This window comes from Alexandromys fortis, unplaced genomic scaffold (genome assembly GCF_014885135.2).
Source record: "Alexandromys fortis isolate MF-2015 unplaced genomic scaffold, M_Fortis_MF-2015_v1.1 scaffold_100_1_3062724, whole genome shotgun sequence".
Taxonomy (NCBI): domain Eukaryota; kingdom Metazoa; phylum Chordata; class Mammalia; order Rodentia; family Cricetidae; genus Alexandromys; species Alexandromys fortis.
Genome location: NW_026067992.1, coordinates 709,112 through 726,865, shown reverse-complemented (window position 1 = coordinate 726,865; position 17,754 = coordinate 709,112). Strand labels below are relative to the sequence as shown.

General features: G+C 43.5%; 1 protein-coding gene across 2 annotated transcripts in view; it reads right to left on the bottom strand.

The window, feature by feature from the left end:
* Atp13a4 (ATPase 13A4) overlaps positions 1-17,754 on the bottom strand; it is a 131,990-nt gene that overhangs the window by 71,937 nt on the left and 42,299 nt on the right. For both annotated transcript variants that reach the window (XM_050159957.1, XM_050159958.1), the window contains exons 2-5: positions 12,418-12,591; positions 3,141-3,287; positions 634-704; positions 468-548 (exon numbers count right to left, since the gene is read on the bottom strand). In XM_050159957.1, the coding sequence (XP_050015914.1) occupies positions 468-548; positions 634-704; positions 3,141-3,287; positions 12,418-12,591 (473 nt within the window). The remainder of the gene's footprint in view (positions 1-467; positions 549-633; positions 705-3,140; positions 3,288-12,417; positions 12,592-17,754) is intronic.

The following is a 17,754-nucleotide window of genomic DNA, read 5'->3' as shown; positions in this document are numbered from 1 at the left end:
TTAGCCGAGAAGAGGCTAGATATAATGGGCAAGCAGTTTCTTTATTTAATTAACCAATGAAATCAACAGATTGATATATGACACTCCCACATCAGTGTGCTTGTATGTGCACATGCATGTGTGGTGTGTGTGTTTATGTGGTAGAGAGAGAGAGAGAGAGAGAGAGAGAGAGAGAGAGAGAGAGAGAGAAAGAGAGAAAGAGAGTGTGTGTGTGTTTCCATCTTTGTGACCTTGTTCAAGCCATGAAATCTTTCTGAGCTTCACACTGCACATATCTTCTACGGGATTTGTGGTCATACCTGTTCTACCCCCAATCCCATCAAAAAAGGGGAGGGGGTTTCTCTGAAGATGTATGAGATCATGCATTGGACACATCTTTTTTGATATTAGTGAATCAAGACTGCCTACTGGGCTGGCTAACCAATCACAGCCCTTTGGAGCTAGTATAGACACAGTGCCTGTAGTACCTGATCTCCTGTTCTTCTGATGTCAGACCTAATCCGAATTTTTGATGTATCTTTGCAGAACTGAGCCAGTCTTCCAGGGAGCTAAAACAATAGAGAGAATCCAGTGACGGTGATGTTTGCAAAACAGTGCCTGCCTTCTTTGGATGCATTTGCGGAAGCAACTTACCCAATTTTTTGAAACTGTCCTTCTAAGTTATTCCAAACATATCTTATTTTCTGCACTTTTATGTATCTCACCTACAAAAAGAAAAAAAAAAGTATTACAAGAGTCTCCAGTTTGAAGATCAGGGCACACACAGAAACTCGTGGGCTAAGGAGACATTTGTGGCAGAAGCAATGGGAGAGCCAGGGACTAGATATAATGTTAAATTGTTTTCTTTCCCTAACTTTCCATCCCCTACTCCTCTACACCAACAACATTTTTATTAGAAGTCATCTTCTGGCCAGCACGCTTCACCATATGGATAAATAGGAGAGTGAATAAAATGCAGTCTGAACATTTCACTACCTTGCAAACTAATAATGAAATAAGACACAAGATAAAAGTTATGTTTTGTAGTCCAATATGTATGCCAGAGAAACATCTGTAATAAATATATAATAGTACATCTATATATAGTGACATTAATATGTTGCCCTAAAATACTGCAGAAATAGAGAAAAGACAGGTGGCTGAAGGCACCATGGAAGAGATAACATCAGAACCTGTATGTTAAAGGGTAGGAAGAATTTTGGTCTAATGAAGACTGAATAGAGTAAGTCAATGAGTTAGTTGAGAGGCAAGAAGCAAGAAAAAAAACAGGCCTGTTTGATTGCAGAGTGATCGATAAGGCTGGGGGGGGGCATAAACTAGGGCTACATTGTGAGCAACCCAGATGCTAGCATGAGTCAGGAGCCTCCTTGCCTCGCAGACAATGGGTTTGTAGAATAGCCTAGAGAAGACATGATGAAGAAGAGCAAGGCGGCTGCAAGGAGAAAGAGGAGCCTGTTGCGGTCAAGTGTACCCTGGAGAGTAGGGCTCTGTGGGTCTTGGCAGAGGAAAGGAAAAGAGATTCTTGCTTATGACCATTCTTCCGATTCCCTTAAGCAGTTTTTTATGGTGATACAAATTCCAAGAACTGGCGACCTCAGTAAGCACAAAGAGAAGCAGAGGGGCTCTGGGTTTGCTGTGGGGTAATAGTTATCAGCCCAGGGTGCTTAGAAGAATTACCCAGAAAGCTTTAAAGAATATTGCTGTTTGGGTCCTGTGGCCACGAGATTTAATTTGTCTGCAGTGTACTTTGAGCATAAATATTTTTAAATTTCCCCAGGTTATTCTATCGTGCAGCTGAAATTGAAGAACACCACTCAAGGCTTCCTGGTTTAGCTGTTCTTCTATTTGTGTCCTTGAGAACTTCAACTATCTTTTCCTGTGCCTCAGTTTCTCCAGGAATAAATTTTAGCATTTGACCAGATTACTGACCAAGTTCTGTTCAGCTCCTTTCTGTGTAGTCTACATTTATTAATGTTATAGTCAACCATCAGGTACATTTTGAAGCTGGGAAAAGCCTCTAACTGGTGTTTAATGAAAGTATTCAGTACATTTTTGTAAAATAAATTACTGTAAAAGCACATGTCAGCTAGAAAATACAGTTTAAATCTCTAAATGCCAATGCCAAATTTTTACTGAATCATAATTCTATTCAGTGATCATATAGCACTCTCTCTCTCCTTCCCTCCCTCCGTCCTCTTTCTGGAAGTCAAGCAAAAATGCTAAATGTTATAATTTGTAAAAATTCCAATGAGATTTGTTACAAAAGAAATTCTTTGAAAACATGCCTATTTCCAATCGATTTTCCATATGAAACTGGAACAAATTGCCACTGGGAAAAATGTGCCCTTCATAAGCTGTCAAACACAGGGAGGAAAGAACATTTGAAAGTAACCGACCCTGGGGCTTGTTAGCCAACACAGCCCAGACTGGAACCTCCAGTTTCTTCCTTTACAGCTTAAATTCCTTTGAATGTCCCCTGTGGTCCCTGCAAACTGAGCCACCAGCCACAGCTGTGCTCCGTGAGTGCTTAATACTCATCACAATAAGTATTTTCAGGTCTTCCTGAAGAAATTCAGGTATTATTATCACCATTGCTTTGCTCCTGACAATGGCTTTGATTTCATCACTCCAGAGGCTAGAGTCTTGGCTCCAGCATTTCAGGCTCCGTCCTCACAGCCTCAGAGTAAGTCTACAAGCCCCCTGACTTTAGGGTACAAAGTGCACTAAGTGAAGGATGCTGACAGTTTTCATTGCACAAATTTGATGATCTGTGTTGGATACATTGTAAACAACAAACTGTGTGTAGAATGAGAGTACACACACACAGACACAGACACACACACTGGGCTCACATCAACCCAGACTAAAAAACAGAGAACATGATACAAACGAAATATCCACAAGCCAAGCCTACAACAAGCCAGAATGAAGACATCACTGATAAGTTTGATCTCAGGCCATAAAATGGAATGGTTACCTTTTGAAAATTTCTGAGGCTATTCCTCAGAATTACTGAAAACCTAAGTCCATGACTGACCATTGAAGCATCTTTGAGTACATATACGCAAGTAAACTCGTACACATAAAATAAACGATTCTTTAATTCTCTGGCACCTCAGAGACGGGATATATTTACTCACCTTTAGATCTGGCTTTCTTATGGCTCTGTTTATGATATATTCCTCATCTGTAATGAGAGGGTGGTCGGGAGTGAGACCAGACGTTCTGTTCAGTGCTGACAAGGAGATCCACATTACCCTTTTCCAAGAATAAATTTTGAATTCATCCTGGGGAATAGACATCAAAACCCCCGGGGAGTTAAGAGAAGTCATCAGGCTAAAATTTATGCTGAAAAACATCATTTCGTATAATGTTGTGAGTTAGTAAACTAATGAACAATCTAGACAGATCTTAAGAGACAAAGATTTGTGGCCATTTATTAAGGTATCTGAACAGAAATACGAGACGCCAACACAAAGGCCGAAGCCAGAGAGGAAGAGGCTCATTCCCAGACAAGAGATTTCACCGTCACCTTTCAGTTCAGCTGATGACTTCACACTGAGGAAAACAAACCCCGTGTTGTTCAAGGGACTGTATGTCCTGTGAGCACGAGAAAACCCGATGAATAGAACCACCCCTGTGTTTCAAGGTTCAATTCAAAATCCACTTTTCCTTGAACAGTCTCACTGACACACTCCCTTCAAGAGGAAAAGAAGAACATTTCTAAACTCTCATCACAGTGACTTCAGAAGGTTCTCCATTCTCATATTTCTCCTAGATCAGCTTGAAGTGAGAAATAAGGCTTACTGACTGTACGCCGGCCCTGGGTGTGATGTCCTGCCCCCTTCTCAATGCAAGTACAGTGCAAAGCTGAAGACCACCGGCTGCGTGCATCAGTTACACATGACTGTATTAAGCAAGGTGGGATTGAAGAAGTGCCCATACAGCATGTCCCTCAACGACATTATTTCCCTTTCCTGTTGGCTGATTTATTCCTCATGAGTACAAGCTTGGTGAGCAGCTATTACATAGCTCCCTTGCAGAGTAGTGGGATAATAACAGCAACTGTTATCTGAACGATAAACAGGCACCCACTTGACATCTGATACACCTCAGGCATTAAGAATAGTGATGATGGAAGTCTAAGCCAGAGAGTTAATGACTGGGGATGTAGATTGGAGCTGAAATTCACCCTCCCCACCACACACATACTTGAAGATGCCCAAGTTCATTGAATTAGGCAACAGGTAGCAAGGGGAGGCTGCAGTAGTTGTGGCTCGGCTTGGTCTGTTTGTTATCCCAAAGAGAAGACTCCTCTCTCCTGCTATCCCCTGGGGCAGGAACATACTCCCTCCCTCCTCTCCTCCGTAGTAGCATAGCTAGAGCCTAACCATTCTTCCTGGTACAACTCAAAGATTCACATCTTGGTAACCATCCTGGTTTCTCTGAGTGAGCTTTCCTCTAAATTGTCAGAGTGCTCAAGATCCCTGCCACTCTCCATCCTTCGCCATCCACCTGATCACCATGAGGAAGTGTACTAAAGGGTGGCAGCGGTAGGAACACTGAGAACCTCGGGTCTAGAAGGTCTGAATTTTTGATACCTCGGTCTCTTTAAACAGGTTTACATCTCTGCAACAGAAGAATTGATGTGATTAATCATTGAACCTAAAAGAGCAGATCTGCAAACCACTGAAGAATAATTTTGAGAAGACGAAAATACAGAGAGGACTTATTTCACCTTGGCAGACAAACAAAAGAAACAGCATTTTTTTTTAATTCCTGTAAGCTCATTCTTTTGAACCCGGAAATACCAGGTTAACTTTGATAGATAAATGAAGTAGAGTCTGTTGTTTATCAGACTCCAGACTTTCCCTAAAACCACTTCAACTCTTGGAGTTTAAAAACAGTGTACTAGTTTCCATAGTTCTATGACTTCTGTGACTTAAGAGGTCCGTCCCCACACATGAGACACACTGTTGTGCTTGCCTTAAGATAAAAGAAATCCATCCCAAAGGTCCAAAGAGACACTAAAAAAAATGAGACTTGTCTCTCAGAGGTGAGTTCATTATGGTACTAAGATAGTGGCCTCCACCAAGTGGGAATTCCTGATAGACTCAGCTGGTCTTCCCAATGATACTGAGCTTAAAGCGTTGGCATTAACTGGAATGTTGGCTTTAGTTAGAAAATGTATGGAGAATTCCCTGTGTCTTGGAGAAATCACAGACTAGCCAGTGTCTCAACTCTACTGGGACATGTTGACCAAAAAGGAGGAGGAGGCAGCACAAAGCAACCAAGTTATATGACAAAGGTCCCTGTGAAAGAATGGGGGGAGGAAGAGAAGGAGGAGAAGAAAGAAGATGAGGGAAGGAGGAGGAGGGGAAGGAAGAGGGGGGATGGAGGAGGAGGAATGGGGAGAGAGGAGGAGGGGGAGAAAGAAGAGGAGGAAGGGGAAGAATGGGGAATAAAATGAGAAGGGGAGTAAGAGGAGGAAAGAGAGAAAGGGGAGGAGGGAGGAAGAGAAGGGGGGAAAAGAAGAGAGGGAGTAAGAGGAAGAGGAGGAAGGGGAAAAGGAAGAGGAAAGAGGAGAAAGAGGAAGAAGAGAAGGGAAGAAGATCCGGAAGGAAGAGAAAGAGGAGGAGGAAGGGGGAAGAAGAGGAAGAAGAGAATAAGGGAAGGATGATAAAGTGGAAAGAGGAAGATGAGAAGGGGAGGAAGAGAAAGAAGAGAGGAAGAGGAGGAGGGGCAGAAAAAAGAGGATAGGAAGAAGAGGATGAGGAGAGAGGAGGAAAAGGAGGAGAAGGGAGGAAGAAAAGAAGGAGAAGGGAAAGGAAGAGGAGGCAGAGGAAGAAAGGGAAAAGAAAACCTAGAATCGCCCTCCCTGTCTTTGGAGTTTTGACTGAGAGTGTTGACTTGTTTATTGTTCCCTGAGTGGACAGAGAGTTGTAGGTAAACCAGGTAATTCTCTGCCATCTCTGAAGCAGCAGGCACTGAGAGTTTGCCCCTGCTGGAATGCATGCTGCCTGCAGGCTCCTCCCTAGCCCTCCACTGACCCCACCCTGTTTAGTCTACACAAGGAGGGAGAATCCACCAAGGTCTCAACTCTCCTGCAGAGGCAGCAGAGGAAGGGTTAAGTACCTTTGTGCTGTGAAATAAATCACACACCCAAATTCACATGAAACCCTATTTGGAGATAGGCCCTGGAGGAGATACTCAGGCTAGCTGAGGTCACAGGTGAAACACTACTCAAGTAGACATGATGTCATATGTGATAAGAGAACGAAGCCAGGAGTGTGAGAAAACAGAACAGGCCAGGTGAGGAGGTGACTAACTGCAAGCCAGGGGGAAAAAGTCTCCCCTGAAACCAGCCCTGCTGACAGCCCTGTGTCCCAAAGAGTAAGGCCTCAAAGCTGTTTGGCAATGTTTGGTCTTTCCTCAGAGGCCAGCTAGATTTCAGGCCGGATGTCTAATGAAATGGAGACTGGGTCTCAGAAGAGCAAATGTGCACCAAGAGAAGCAAGATGCAGCGCCTCCCGCCTGCCCGTACACAGTTCACTTCAGTATCTAGAGTCAAAATGCAGCGCCTCCTGCCTTTCCCTGCACAGTTCACTTCAGTATCTAGAGTAAAATTCTAGTGAAAACCATAAGATTACCTATTATTGACTCAATTCCATTTATTCAATTTAATTAAAATAAGTACTGGGTACCTGCTGTGGCCATGTGCTAAAGGTCCTCTCAAGGATGAAACGAAGCCGTGACCACTGTCTCCATAAACCGAACAAGAGGAAAGACAGAGTGAGAGCAGAGCATTGTCCGAGGGATGAAAGAAAGGCCTTCATCTTGGAGAGTCAGAGGCTCAGGGTCAAGCTCTTTGCCCACGTTGGTTTCTCTATGTGGATCGCCCCCCCCATGCCTGTCCCCATCAGCCACCATCATTTTTTAACTCATATTTTTCAACCTCAGAAAAGTACTTCCTGGTTTGGACTTGGTTAAGACTATTGCATAACCCTGCTGTGCCCATGAACCTTTGCTAACGACCTTCTCAGAGGTTTCATACTCATTTGTGGGGTAACCTGATGAACTCAGCGCAACACGTCTTTATTTGTCAATGTTTATGCCCCCCCCCCTCCCATGAGCTAGGCCTGTGGCCCAAACCATGGAGGCTCACAGAGTTCATTCAGGAAAGAAGAATGGAGGGAGGGGCTCCTGCTGCCTCACCCCTGAAACACAGATGATAACGGCTGTTTTCCAGGGGTGTTATGACAATTAGACTAACCACAGTGGAATTCTGTGGAAGCTGAAAAGTGAATAGTGTATCAATATAAAGCAGATTCCAAACCAGCATGACGGTCAGAATTGAAAAGACAGAAGGAGGCGAGGTAATTGCTCCAGATCTGGAGACGAGAGTGAACCAAAAAGACAGTAAAGCCACACAGGAGCAGGTGGCACAGTGTTGAAGAACGAGGGAGTTCCGGGAAGTGAGATGAAACACCCACTTTCTATGCTCTACACAGGGGACGGGGACTCTCACTAGCATGACTCTTAATAAGGACCGGATTTCCACCTGTCTGGTCACCGCCTAGGTCTGAAACCTGCTTGGCGCTGGATAAATAACGTTCTGAATGACCAAATGAATGGATGAGCGAATGATAGCATGTGTGGTTCTCAGAGGAGCTTCATAGGTGAGAGCGGAGATAAAAATCAAGTGTTGTGCTGTGGTGGGTGTGTGGACTCTGACAGACCAGCTAGCAGAGGAGAAAGGGAAGAAGCGTGGCAGGATCAGTAAGCAAAAGCAGTCCTACGTAAAGACACCCCCGCTGGACCTGTAGCCGTCAGGATGCCAGATGCACGGCGGCTTTGCAGAGTTTCTGAGATTGGCGCTAAAGCCCCTGGCCTTGCCACCATCCGCTGGAACATGAAGACGATGTGCCTTGGTTTAGGCCTCAAATCTACCCATCACAAAGATCTCGCTGCAGATCAGGGGGCTGTGACACGATGTGACACACAATGACAATGAAGGGGGAAATGTGTCTGTAATTATAACCACGATATGGAAATCACCAGCAGGATTTAATTCACGCCACCGATGAATGTAAATCATGTTATTTGCATAGAAATGAAGCAACACTGCAAAAATGGGTTAAAATTCACAACTAGATAAATGATGAATCAAATGCATTTTAAAATTTATGAAATTGGATGGTAATTGCGCTCATCTTTGGGGGAAAAAAAGATAAAAATCTCATGCTTAGTATTGCTTAATAAGAAAAAGAGCTGAAAATGAGTTGAATACGGAGGATTTCCAGCAAGCACATAGTGGCTTTTTATTTACAGAAATGGCTAGTTAATCAGTATCTGTGATAATAAACTGTAATCTTACCGGCGTGAGATTGATGATAAATACCAAGCACTGATTTTTTTTTTAATAAGAGGAAGAACAGATACACAATGCATTTTCAGGTAGGAGTCACTCTGTCCTCCTAATGGAAACTTGTTAGAGGCTAGCTATTGCGATATAATTCAAACAAAATCTTTTAAGTTGCCGTTTTAACGCAGTAGCCTAGCAGTAGATTTTTACGCTATTGATGGTGAAAGCACATTTTTCTCCACGTCTCAGATAGTTACAACGTTGGAAATAATTGAGTTCTTGTCTAATTACGTAAAGACCAATTTAGAAGCTCATTTATTTGGAGAGTCTCTGGCATAGCAAATCCATTTGAAATGACACATAAGAGCAGGTAATTAAAAATTAAAGTTGAAATCAAGATGGAAAAGGCAAGATTGGAGGGAGCTGAGGCATCTCTGATTAGTTCTGGGGAGGCATGATTGAAGGATGATTCCGTGGTGGGTGTCGCTTCCAGACCTACCAGTGAAGAGCGACTCTTTCCAGTGTATGTCTTTTTACAAAGACGAATACAGGAAAAATAGAAGAGACCACCTGGCTGGAGGGGGGAATAGGTCTCTAGACTCCTGCACAGGCATCCTAGCCTGCTGGGTGATGAGGAAAGCACAGCATCCATATGGGCAGATGGGCCTTGACAACAGCAAGCTCTCTTGAATAGAAAGATTTTGGAGATTTGGGAGCAATACACACATACACACACACACACTCACACACACACAGATACCCACAGATACACACATGTACACATACACACACTTATACACATATGCACACATATACACATACACAAATATACAGACACACAGACACACATATATACACACACACACAGACATATACACAAACACAGACATGCACACATATACACATTCTCTCTCTCTCTCTCTCTCTCTCTCTCTCTCTCTCTCTCTCTCTCTCTCTCTCTCTCCTGGCTTTGGTAGTCTTACAATTAGTAAATGGTTTTTCACCTACATAACCAATCACCTCACATCAGCTCAAGAAAGACTAAATACTTGATTAGTCAATAGTCCCAGTTTACAAATCAAATAACCAAGGTTCTGAAAATCTGGTAACAAACTTAAGATGCTAGGACTGGAGGTCTGGCTTTTGAGAGTAAATCGGTTCCATCTGCCCATGTGCCCATGCACCTTCTGATTTTTACTTGTAAGTGCTCTTCCTCCTCTTTGTTTCTTTTAACTTGGTTCCCTATCCATTTCTGTGACTTTCCTACTTTCTTTTTCCATTTCCATCTGTGCCCTGGCTCTGTGAGCAACATAGAGGGGCGGGGCCATGGGCTGGCCACCCGAGGGTCCTCAGAGCTGTAGTCGCTAAAAGGCAGAGGGCTCCTCCACTTCTGGGGTTCTGCTTCTACTGCAGCAAAAAATGTAGCTGTCTGGGAACTAGTTTGGTGCAATGTGGAGTTAAATTCTTTTCATGCTACAAGATCATAGTAAAAGAGATCCTGGGCATATAACACAGTGGTAGAATACTGGCTGACCACTTTCAGGGCTCTGGGTTTATCCTCACCACCATTTAAAAAGAACCCCAAGACTGCTAACAGTGGCAGTGGCAGTACCTCTGACTCTTCCGCATGTTCTTGGGACCCTTTGTCCTCCTTCTGGGTTGCATCACTCACCCTTGAAATGAGGGTTTGTGCTTAGACTTATGTAACTTGTTTTGTCATTTTGGTTGATATCCCTGAGAGGCCTGGTCTTCTCTGAAGGGAAACAGGAGAAATGGGTGGGGGCAGGGAACGAGAGGAGGAGAAAGTGGGAGACGAGGGAAATGCAGTTGGAATGTATTGTATGAGAGAATACTTTAAAAAAAAAGAAACCCAAATAACAGTCTTTCATAAATACTTATGTCCCTCCCCATTCAGTAGCCCAGAAAATACACTTGCCTTGGTAAGATGCTCCGGCTGCGTACAGGAAGTTCACTCCAACACCTACTTAAATCTCAAATTTTTTTTTACTTTATTTTTTATTTATATATTTACTATATAAATATCTATGGCTGAGTCATTGGTCAAATATTCTTCTCTCTATCCCTCTCCCAATGAACAAGTGAATGGAAAAATATAAGTTGTAACTATAGCAATTTTTTTCTCAGTGTTTGTTCTTTGCCAAAAGGTCTCAAATCGCCTGATATCTTGTTAAAGCCACAAATTCTTGGAGCCCCCAACCAAATCGAATAGGTTGGCAGGGCTGAAGGGTTGAGGGTTGGAGCTTGCAATGTGTTTTCGCAGGCCCTCCTGGTGAGACTGGAACAGAAAGAACGTGAGTGCAATGCAGTGGGAGTGGCCCTAGATGAAGGCCTAGGACACAGGGCTTCATCCTGCCTCCCATTCCATGAGTTTAGGTGCATCCTACCATGTTCCTGGGGCCCTGATTTCTAATCCTCCAAGTTCCCAATGATAACTGCCTAGTACTTTTCTCTTCTGAACAGTCTACAAGTCTTTATGATGGGAGACTTGGGGTAAAGTTCCAGTTTAATACCAATTAGTTGTTCTTACTATACAACAACCTCTGGGTCGCCTTAGCCTAGAAGTTAATTCTTCAAGAATATCTAGTTAAATTATAGTTGAACATGTGATGTGGCCCCTAAGCTACCACGTGTCATGTAGTGGTTTGACAAGACCAGGATCCATTTCAAGGATGGGGCTGGCTCCCATGACACAAGCCAACAAAGGCAAACCTGGTTGGACTCCCAGGAGAATGAAAGGTTAGCTGAAGCTGTGCTGGATAGCAGGTTTCAGAGCAGCATGTTTGGGTGTTTGGGGTTTGGTTTAGTTTGTTTCGTTAGGAGGCAGTGAGCTGTTTCATTTGGATTGACCAGCTGGCAAATATGATGCTATTTTCTTCTCTTGCTGCATAGATAAAATGTTTATGTAGAAAGATGGGCTCAAGTCAACATGTGTCTCCCTCCCCAAAGAGCAGTAGTTCTCAGCCTGTGGGTCATAACCCTTTGGAGGTCTAATGACACTTGCACAGGGATTACATATCAGATATTTACATTACAATTCATAACAGTAGCAACATTACAGTGACAAAGGAACAAGAAAAATAATTTTCTGGTTGGGACTTCATCACAATCCAAGGGACTGTATTAAAGGGCCACAACATTAGGAAGTTTAAAGGCATCTGTGATAGAAGTTGATTTATCAAAATTGGTTGTTGCCACAGGTCATTTGTGTGTGCCAAAGCCTTGTTATGATAACAGGGTAAGCTAGTCAGGAAAGAGTTCTCCAAGAGACAGTCACTTCATTCTCTCAGGAGGAGAACCATGTCCGCCTATCCATCACCCCATACAGATGCGAGAACTGGGAGTGTATCATCAATTAACACGTAAGAAAGCCGCCCCTCCCCTTTTGTTCCTGACTTTTCCGCAGGGAAGATGCATGTGGTCTCAATGTCATGAATGCCAAAGGAAGTGACAAGAAGATTCCCAGAGAGAGCCTCACCTGATGCCACAACCGTGAAACAGCAGAGTGGCAATGACCTCAGTGACAAAATGTCTGCGTTTCAGGCCCTAGTATTTCTGCAGAACAGGATACAAGCGTATCAGAAAACTATGTCTCTCTCCTATCAGCACAGGGAGACAGCAGCTTCTCCAGTGAGATGCTCCTCATCTCTCAAAGTCCCTTGTCCCTTTTCCAGAGTCATTCCTGCGGAGGCCCTAAGCATCTATGTACTAGGCTTGAAGTCAAGAGCTGGTAAGATTTGGAATAAGTAGCTTGTAGTTTTGACTTCACTACTCTACACTACCCACTGTTTCAGCAAACAGCATGTTTGTGTTGGCTCTAACGTTTGCTACAGTTGCAGTTTTGAAGGGACTACTCTGTGAAGTGACTCTTCTTAAGAAATCCTAGTGTAGACAAATGTCGGGTTCTGGGCAGGTGCACAGCAATAGAGGAGCTTACCCATGTACCACCTGCCCTGGGGGCATCTCCTCCGGCCACCTTACAGCCCAATAGCCAGGAAAAGGGACAGCATCTACGAAAACAGATGCTTACTTACAGTGGTCTTCAGCAACACCACATCTGCTTCTTGCAGGGAACACGGGACACAGTTTGCCCATACGTGCCAAGCTGGTCTCCAGTACAACACCAGCGGAAGGATTCCAAGAGAGAAGATGGAGCCAATGAGACAAAGAGCTTTCTTACAGCCTTGAGTCCGATAGCCAAAGATTTCCTGCAATAGAGCAAAAATGATTCCAAGTATTGGTCAAACTTGAAACAAACTCTACTTTTAGGGATGAAGAAAGGTTGAAAGGTACTCAAGTGTGTAATTACTAGAATCCTTCCTACCACACAAGTGAAGTCATATAGGAGATAAAGAGCAACTTGCTACATTATGTAATGCTGTATAACTTTTCTGAAATGCTCCTAACTCATTTTCCAGGGTAGTCGTCTATCCTGGTGTGATTCTTTCTGTAGCTCAGGCTCAAGCCACTGCCTTCCAGCTGCCAACACTGGACCAGTCCACTCCACATCCAACCTGTAGCCTTGCTAACTAATCCCACTCTAACCAGCTTGTCTACCCTGAGTCCTTCCCACGTCCTCTTCTGTTCTACAGTTGCATAGATCAGCTTCTCCCCAGGCTCATCATCCTCTCACTTTCCAAAGGTGGTATTTAAATGTTTTCTTAAATTGGCAGTGGAACCCCACGTGATTTTATGAGTTACTCTGTGCCAATGTGCAAACTTCTCTATCAGTATTTGAACGTGTCCTCGTGTTCATGATCAAGAGAGACTGAGCAGAAATTATTATCTTCCTTCTTTAAGTAGAAAAGCTCAAGTTCAAAGTTATCATATATAAAAAGTTTTTAACAATAACTAATAATCATCGAGATAACGCTGCTAGCAGCTAACGGTTGTTGGGCATTTTAAAATCTCTATCTAAGCACTTTACAAATATCTTCTTATATAGCTGGGAAAAAATTAAATATATTTCCCAAGGCACAAAGCCCAAGTGTAACTCAAAGTGGATTTGCAGCACCCAGAAAATAGGGTGGATTGCTGTTTCTAATTGGTCTCTTCTTTCTCGAGCTTTAATTTCAGTTTACCTTAACAAATTTAAGTGTTATTCAAATAGCAGACATGTGCTAGACCATGACAGAAGTAAAACAATGTCTCTAATGTAGAAAAACTCACTAGATTCGAGGGGGAAAGAAAGAGAACAATAAGGTTAAGCAAAGAGCAATGAAGAAATCTACAGAACACGGCCCAAACCCTTATCATCCGAATGTGGTCATGGATCCTATTGTTAGTGCTATTACTAACCCCAGAATAACAGGAGTAGACAGTGACCCTGGCAAGTCAACCACTCCATGCCTCTTGGGCTGGTGAACACTGCCACTTCCCTTAGTGGGTCATGATCTGTGACAGCTTGCTAAACTTTCTATAGAAAGGGTCAAAAAATTCACACAAGGCATTTCAACTGTTACTTGTTGAAGTAAGTTAGTTTTACTGACTTGAATAAATTGAAAGATCAGAACTATTGACAGATAACGGGTATAAATTGCAAATGTTACCATAGCGCCATCATAATCATCTGATTTTCTTCTTTTGTTGTGCAGTGCCTGACCTGTCTCTGTCTCTGTTGGAAGCACTTGTTCTGTCCCCCTGTTCCCCAACTGCTGTCACCTCCTCCAAAAAGAGATTGATGAGCCTCCCCCCAATAGCATTATATAAATATCCAAAGAGTATTATACAATAATCAACTCATGTCAGGCTCCATGCATCACAGAACAGCACTGTGGTGCTCTCTTTACCCTCCCACCCACACATTCTCTCTCACATAAGCACAGAGACACACACACACAAATGTCACACGGGCATTCCAAGGCCCTGTTCAAGAGGGTTCGTGAGGCCAATACGAGCTGATCTTTCAGAGTTCACTCTCAGAAATTTGGCTGTGGGTCTCACACAGTCAAGGACTTGGTAAATGCAGAATTGTGATGACAAGGTACAACTGGAGGTGACATCTAGAACAGGACAGAAGCTATCGCCAAAGAACCGCCCTCGTGTGATTTCATCATGTAAGGAAGGTTCCAAAGAGTCTGCAGGCTAGCCCTCAGCCTTTGAGTCCCAGAACCTCTCAGCACAGTGACCCTTCATAGGAGGACTGAAGACGAGCAGATGTCAGAAGATGAATGCAGCTGTCATGCCCACCAGGTGAACACACGTGTTAACACCATGCACATGTCGCTTTCCAATAGCACCGTGTCATGCCCGCCAGGTGAACACACGTGTTAACACCATGCACATGTCGCTTTCCAATAGCACCATGTCATGCCCGCCAGGTGAACATGTGTGTTAACACCAAGCACATGTTGCCTTCCAGTAGCACCACTTCCACGGTTGGGAGTTTTCCGTCTTCGGAGTCCAGTGCAAACATGGTTCTTAGAATGGGCTCTGTAACCTTGCTACAACCATCCCATAGCCTAATTATATGTGCTTCCTTTAAACACATTCATTCATTCAATCATATTACAGTCAAATCATGCTAGCCTAGACACCTTTGCATCTCTCTGCAGACTTCATTAAACATTTGAAAGTTTAAAAGAAATAAAACCTTTCCCCTGCAGATAATCTCTTTCCCCTTAATGTTGGGTGTAGAAAGAAGGCTTCGCTGCGATTTGTGCTTGTTATTGCAGACCGTGGTAAGTGGAATGATGGTCTGCTCGCTTCCACCCTAGGACCTACAGAAATTCTGCCCTGGTGATTTCCACTTGCCACTCTCAGGCAAGAGGAGAATCCCATAGGCTTCTAAGTTAATATGAAGCTCAGATTCAAGTGAGAAATTCTCAACCTGAATAGCCTAACCCAAAAACTTGGAGGAGGTGGGGGAAGCAAAATGGTTTTCTTGTTGTTATTGTTGCAGCTGCTGAATTGATAAATCGTCTTCAAACTTTAAAGTGGTCCCCAGGTTATTTTCACATAAAAAAATTCTTATTCAGACATCGTCTTTTGAAATACACCCAAAATTATGAAAATATTATCCCCAGACTCTTATACTGTAAAGCTCAGCTGGAGATCACAAAAAAAAAGATACGCACAAATTAACCCAAACTATCTAGTGAGTTGGGAGGTTGTGTTGCAATCTGCGCACACTGTGGGATTTCAGTCAGATATCAAGCATATGAACTTTTAGTGAGAAAACAGTAGAAAAAGCAGGTGCAGAGGATTACAACAACATCATTGCTTTTTTATAACTTTTAAAACAAATTCAGTTTAAAGGGAATAATGAACACATAGGCAAAACAATGAGCGTTTTGTTGGGTAAGGCAAAATACAGCACTCAAGTTGTTCACTTTCCATGTCTGCAACGCTGGTACTCAGGAAGTTGAGGCAGAACGCCCATAAATTCAAAGCCAGCCTTGGTGACAAAACACTGTGTATGGTGATAGGTTCGTCCCTAAGTTAAGGCAGCATATGATGTGAACACATCATGAACTAAAGATTATAGACAGTCTAATTACAAACTCCTGAGTCCTCATGAAGAAAGGGGCAAAAGGACCCAGCCAGTGTGAGAAGAGATGCCCTTTAAGGGAACAAATGCCTTTCCCACTTCCTGTGCTCCTAACCAGACTCTTTCCCCTAAGCCAAGATCACATGGCAGTCAGGTCCTGTTTTCCCTCTCATTGATGGAAGACTTTCTTCTTCGCTTACTATGAGAGCCAATGGTTCCCATTTAGAGTGATTTTTTTTCCCAGAAGACATGGCCATTCTCAACTTGGTGAATGTTGCTTCTGGAATATAGAGTTCAAAAGCCAGGAAGCGTGGGAAGCATCCACACTGGAGAGGATGGCCCCTCCTATTCCTTAGAGTGGAAAACAGTACCCTTACTGTGGACATTTGGTTTCCCCCACCTAACTTAAATGCTTTAGTTCGTACTACCTACGATGACATTCTCAGTGCCAGAAAACTGCAACAATATTTTCAGTTAGGAATCTTGGAAGGAAAAGATGCATGCATAATGCTAGCTGGCCACTGCTATGACTTGTATATAGTTTTTTTTTTCCTAAAGGGTATGTGTGCCTGGAGTGTGGTTTCTAGGTGGGAGTAGTAGGAGGCACTGGAACTTTTAAGGGATGTGACGTAGTGAGCATCCTTATATCATCAGAGACATGGTTCAGAAGAGAAACCTGCTTGCCCGCTGTAATGGAAACAGCAAGTTGTTGCACAAGACTGTGAGCCTGAGACCAGAGTGCTCTGGCCTCCTGTATTAGGTGCAAGCCTTGTCTGTGGCCATACCACCCTGGGTTACCCAGTCTCATGTGGTTTTTTTTCCTAGATGGGTTAGACCTGGTTAATACTTTACTGGGAGATGCAAGCCTTCCCCTCCATGCGTGCCCCCTGACATTTGCTATGCAACCTTCTCCTGTGTCTTTACTTTCATCTTCCAAAACTCTGGACCAAATAAACCTGGTTTGTTTCTTCGTTTGTTTGGTTTTGGTTTGAGTTTTTGTTTGGTTGGCTTTTGGTTATCAGCAGCCTGCCTCCAAGTAATTCAGCATAGTGACAAGAACTGGTGCAAACACCGTGCTCAGTGGTGATGACAATACAGCTCAACAGATCGAGAAACTGAGGTGCTGAGGATGGAAACAAAAAGCCCACATGGTTCCCTCTTTCTGCCTGCATGTCCGACCTCATCCTAGGCTTCTCCTCCTCTGTCTCACCCTGCCCCACGCATGAACACTGTTTCTAGTTTCTTGAATTCCATGCTCCTGCAGCGGCCTCAGTCTCCCTGTGCTACTTGCATTTTTGTTTAATCTAACTTCACTTCTCAATCTGGGGCGTAGCGGCCGCTTGTTCTCAGCCCTGGAATGCCATGTGTCTAGTCACGGCTTCCCATCACAGGACTGCTGAACAAAACAGAAGAGCAGCGCTTCTGTCCAGCACCAAAACCAAGAAACCATCATCATAGTATTTCTATGCTGTACTCCCCAGGATAAAGCCTTACTTTAGTTCAATTAAAACTGTCTACTACATCTAGGGCCGTGGGTAAGGTGTGTGCACCAAAGATAAATTTATCACCTCAAAGGCCTAGCAGGAGAGAGGATGAATTTTAAAATAGCTATGATTTGGGACAAACAATATTAAGTGCCATATGAAATGCACAAAAGACAAAATTAGTTTCAAATGATGAAAGATCCTACCAAGACGATAATTAGCAAAAGCCTTGCAGGAGAATGGCTGCTTGAAATTGACTTGAAAATAATCGGTACAATTTCAACAATTGCAAAAGGAGGATAAAAGAAGGGGCTTCAAGTGGGGGAACTAAACCTTCTAAAAGGCGCTGAGTCTGGAGAAAGGGGAGGGGAGGAAGGGAGGGAGGGAGGGAGGGAGGG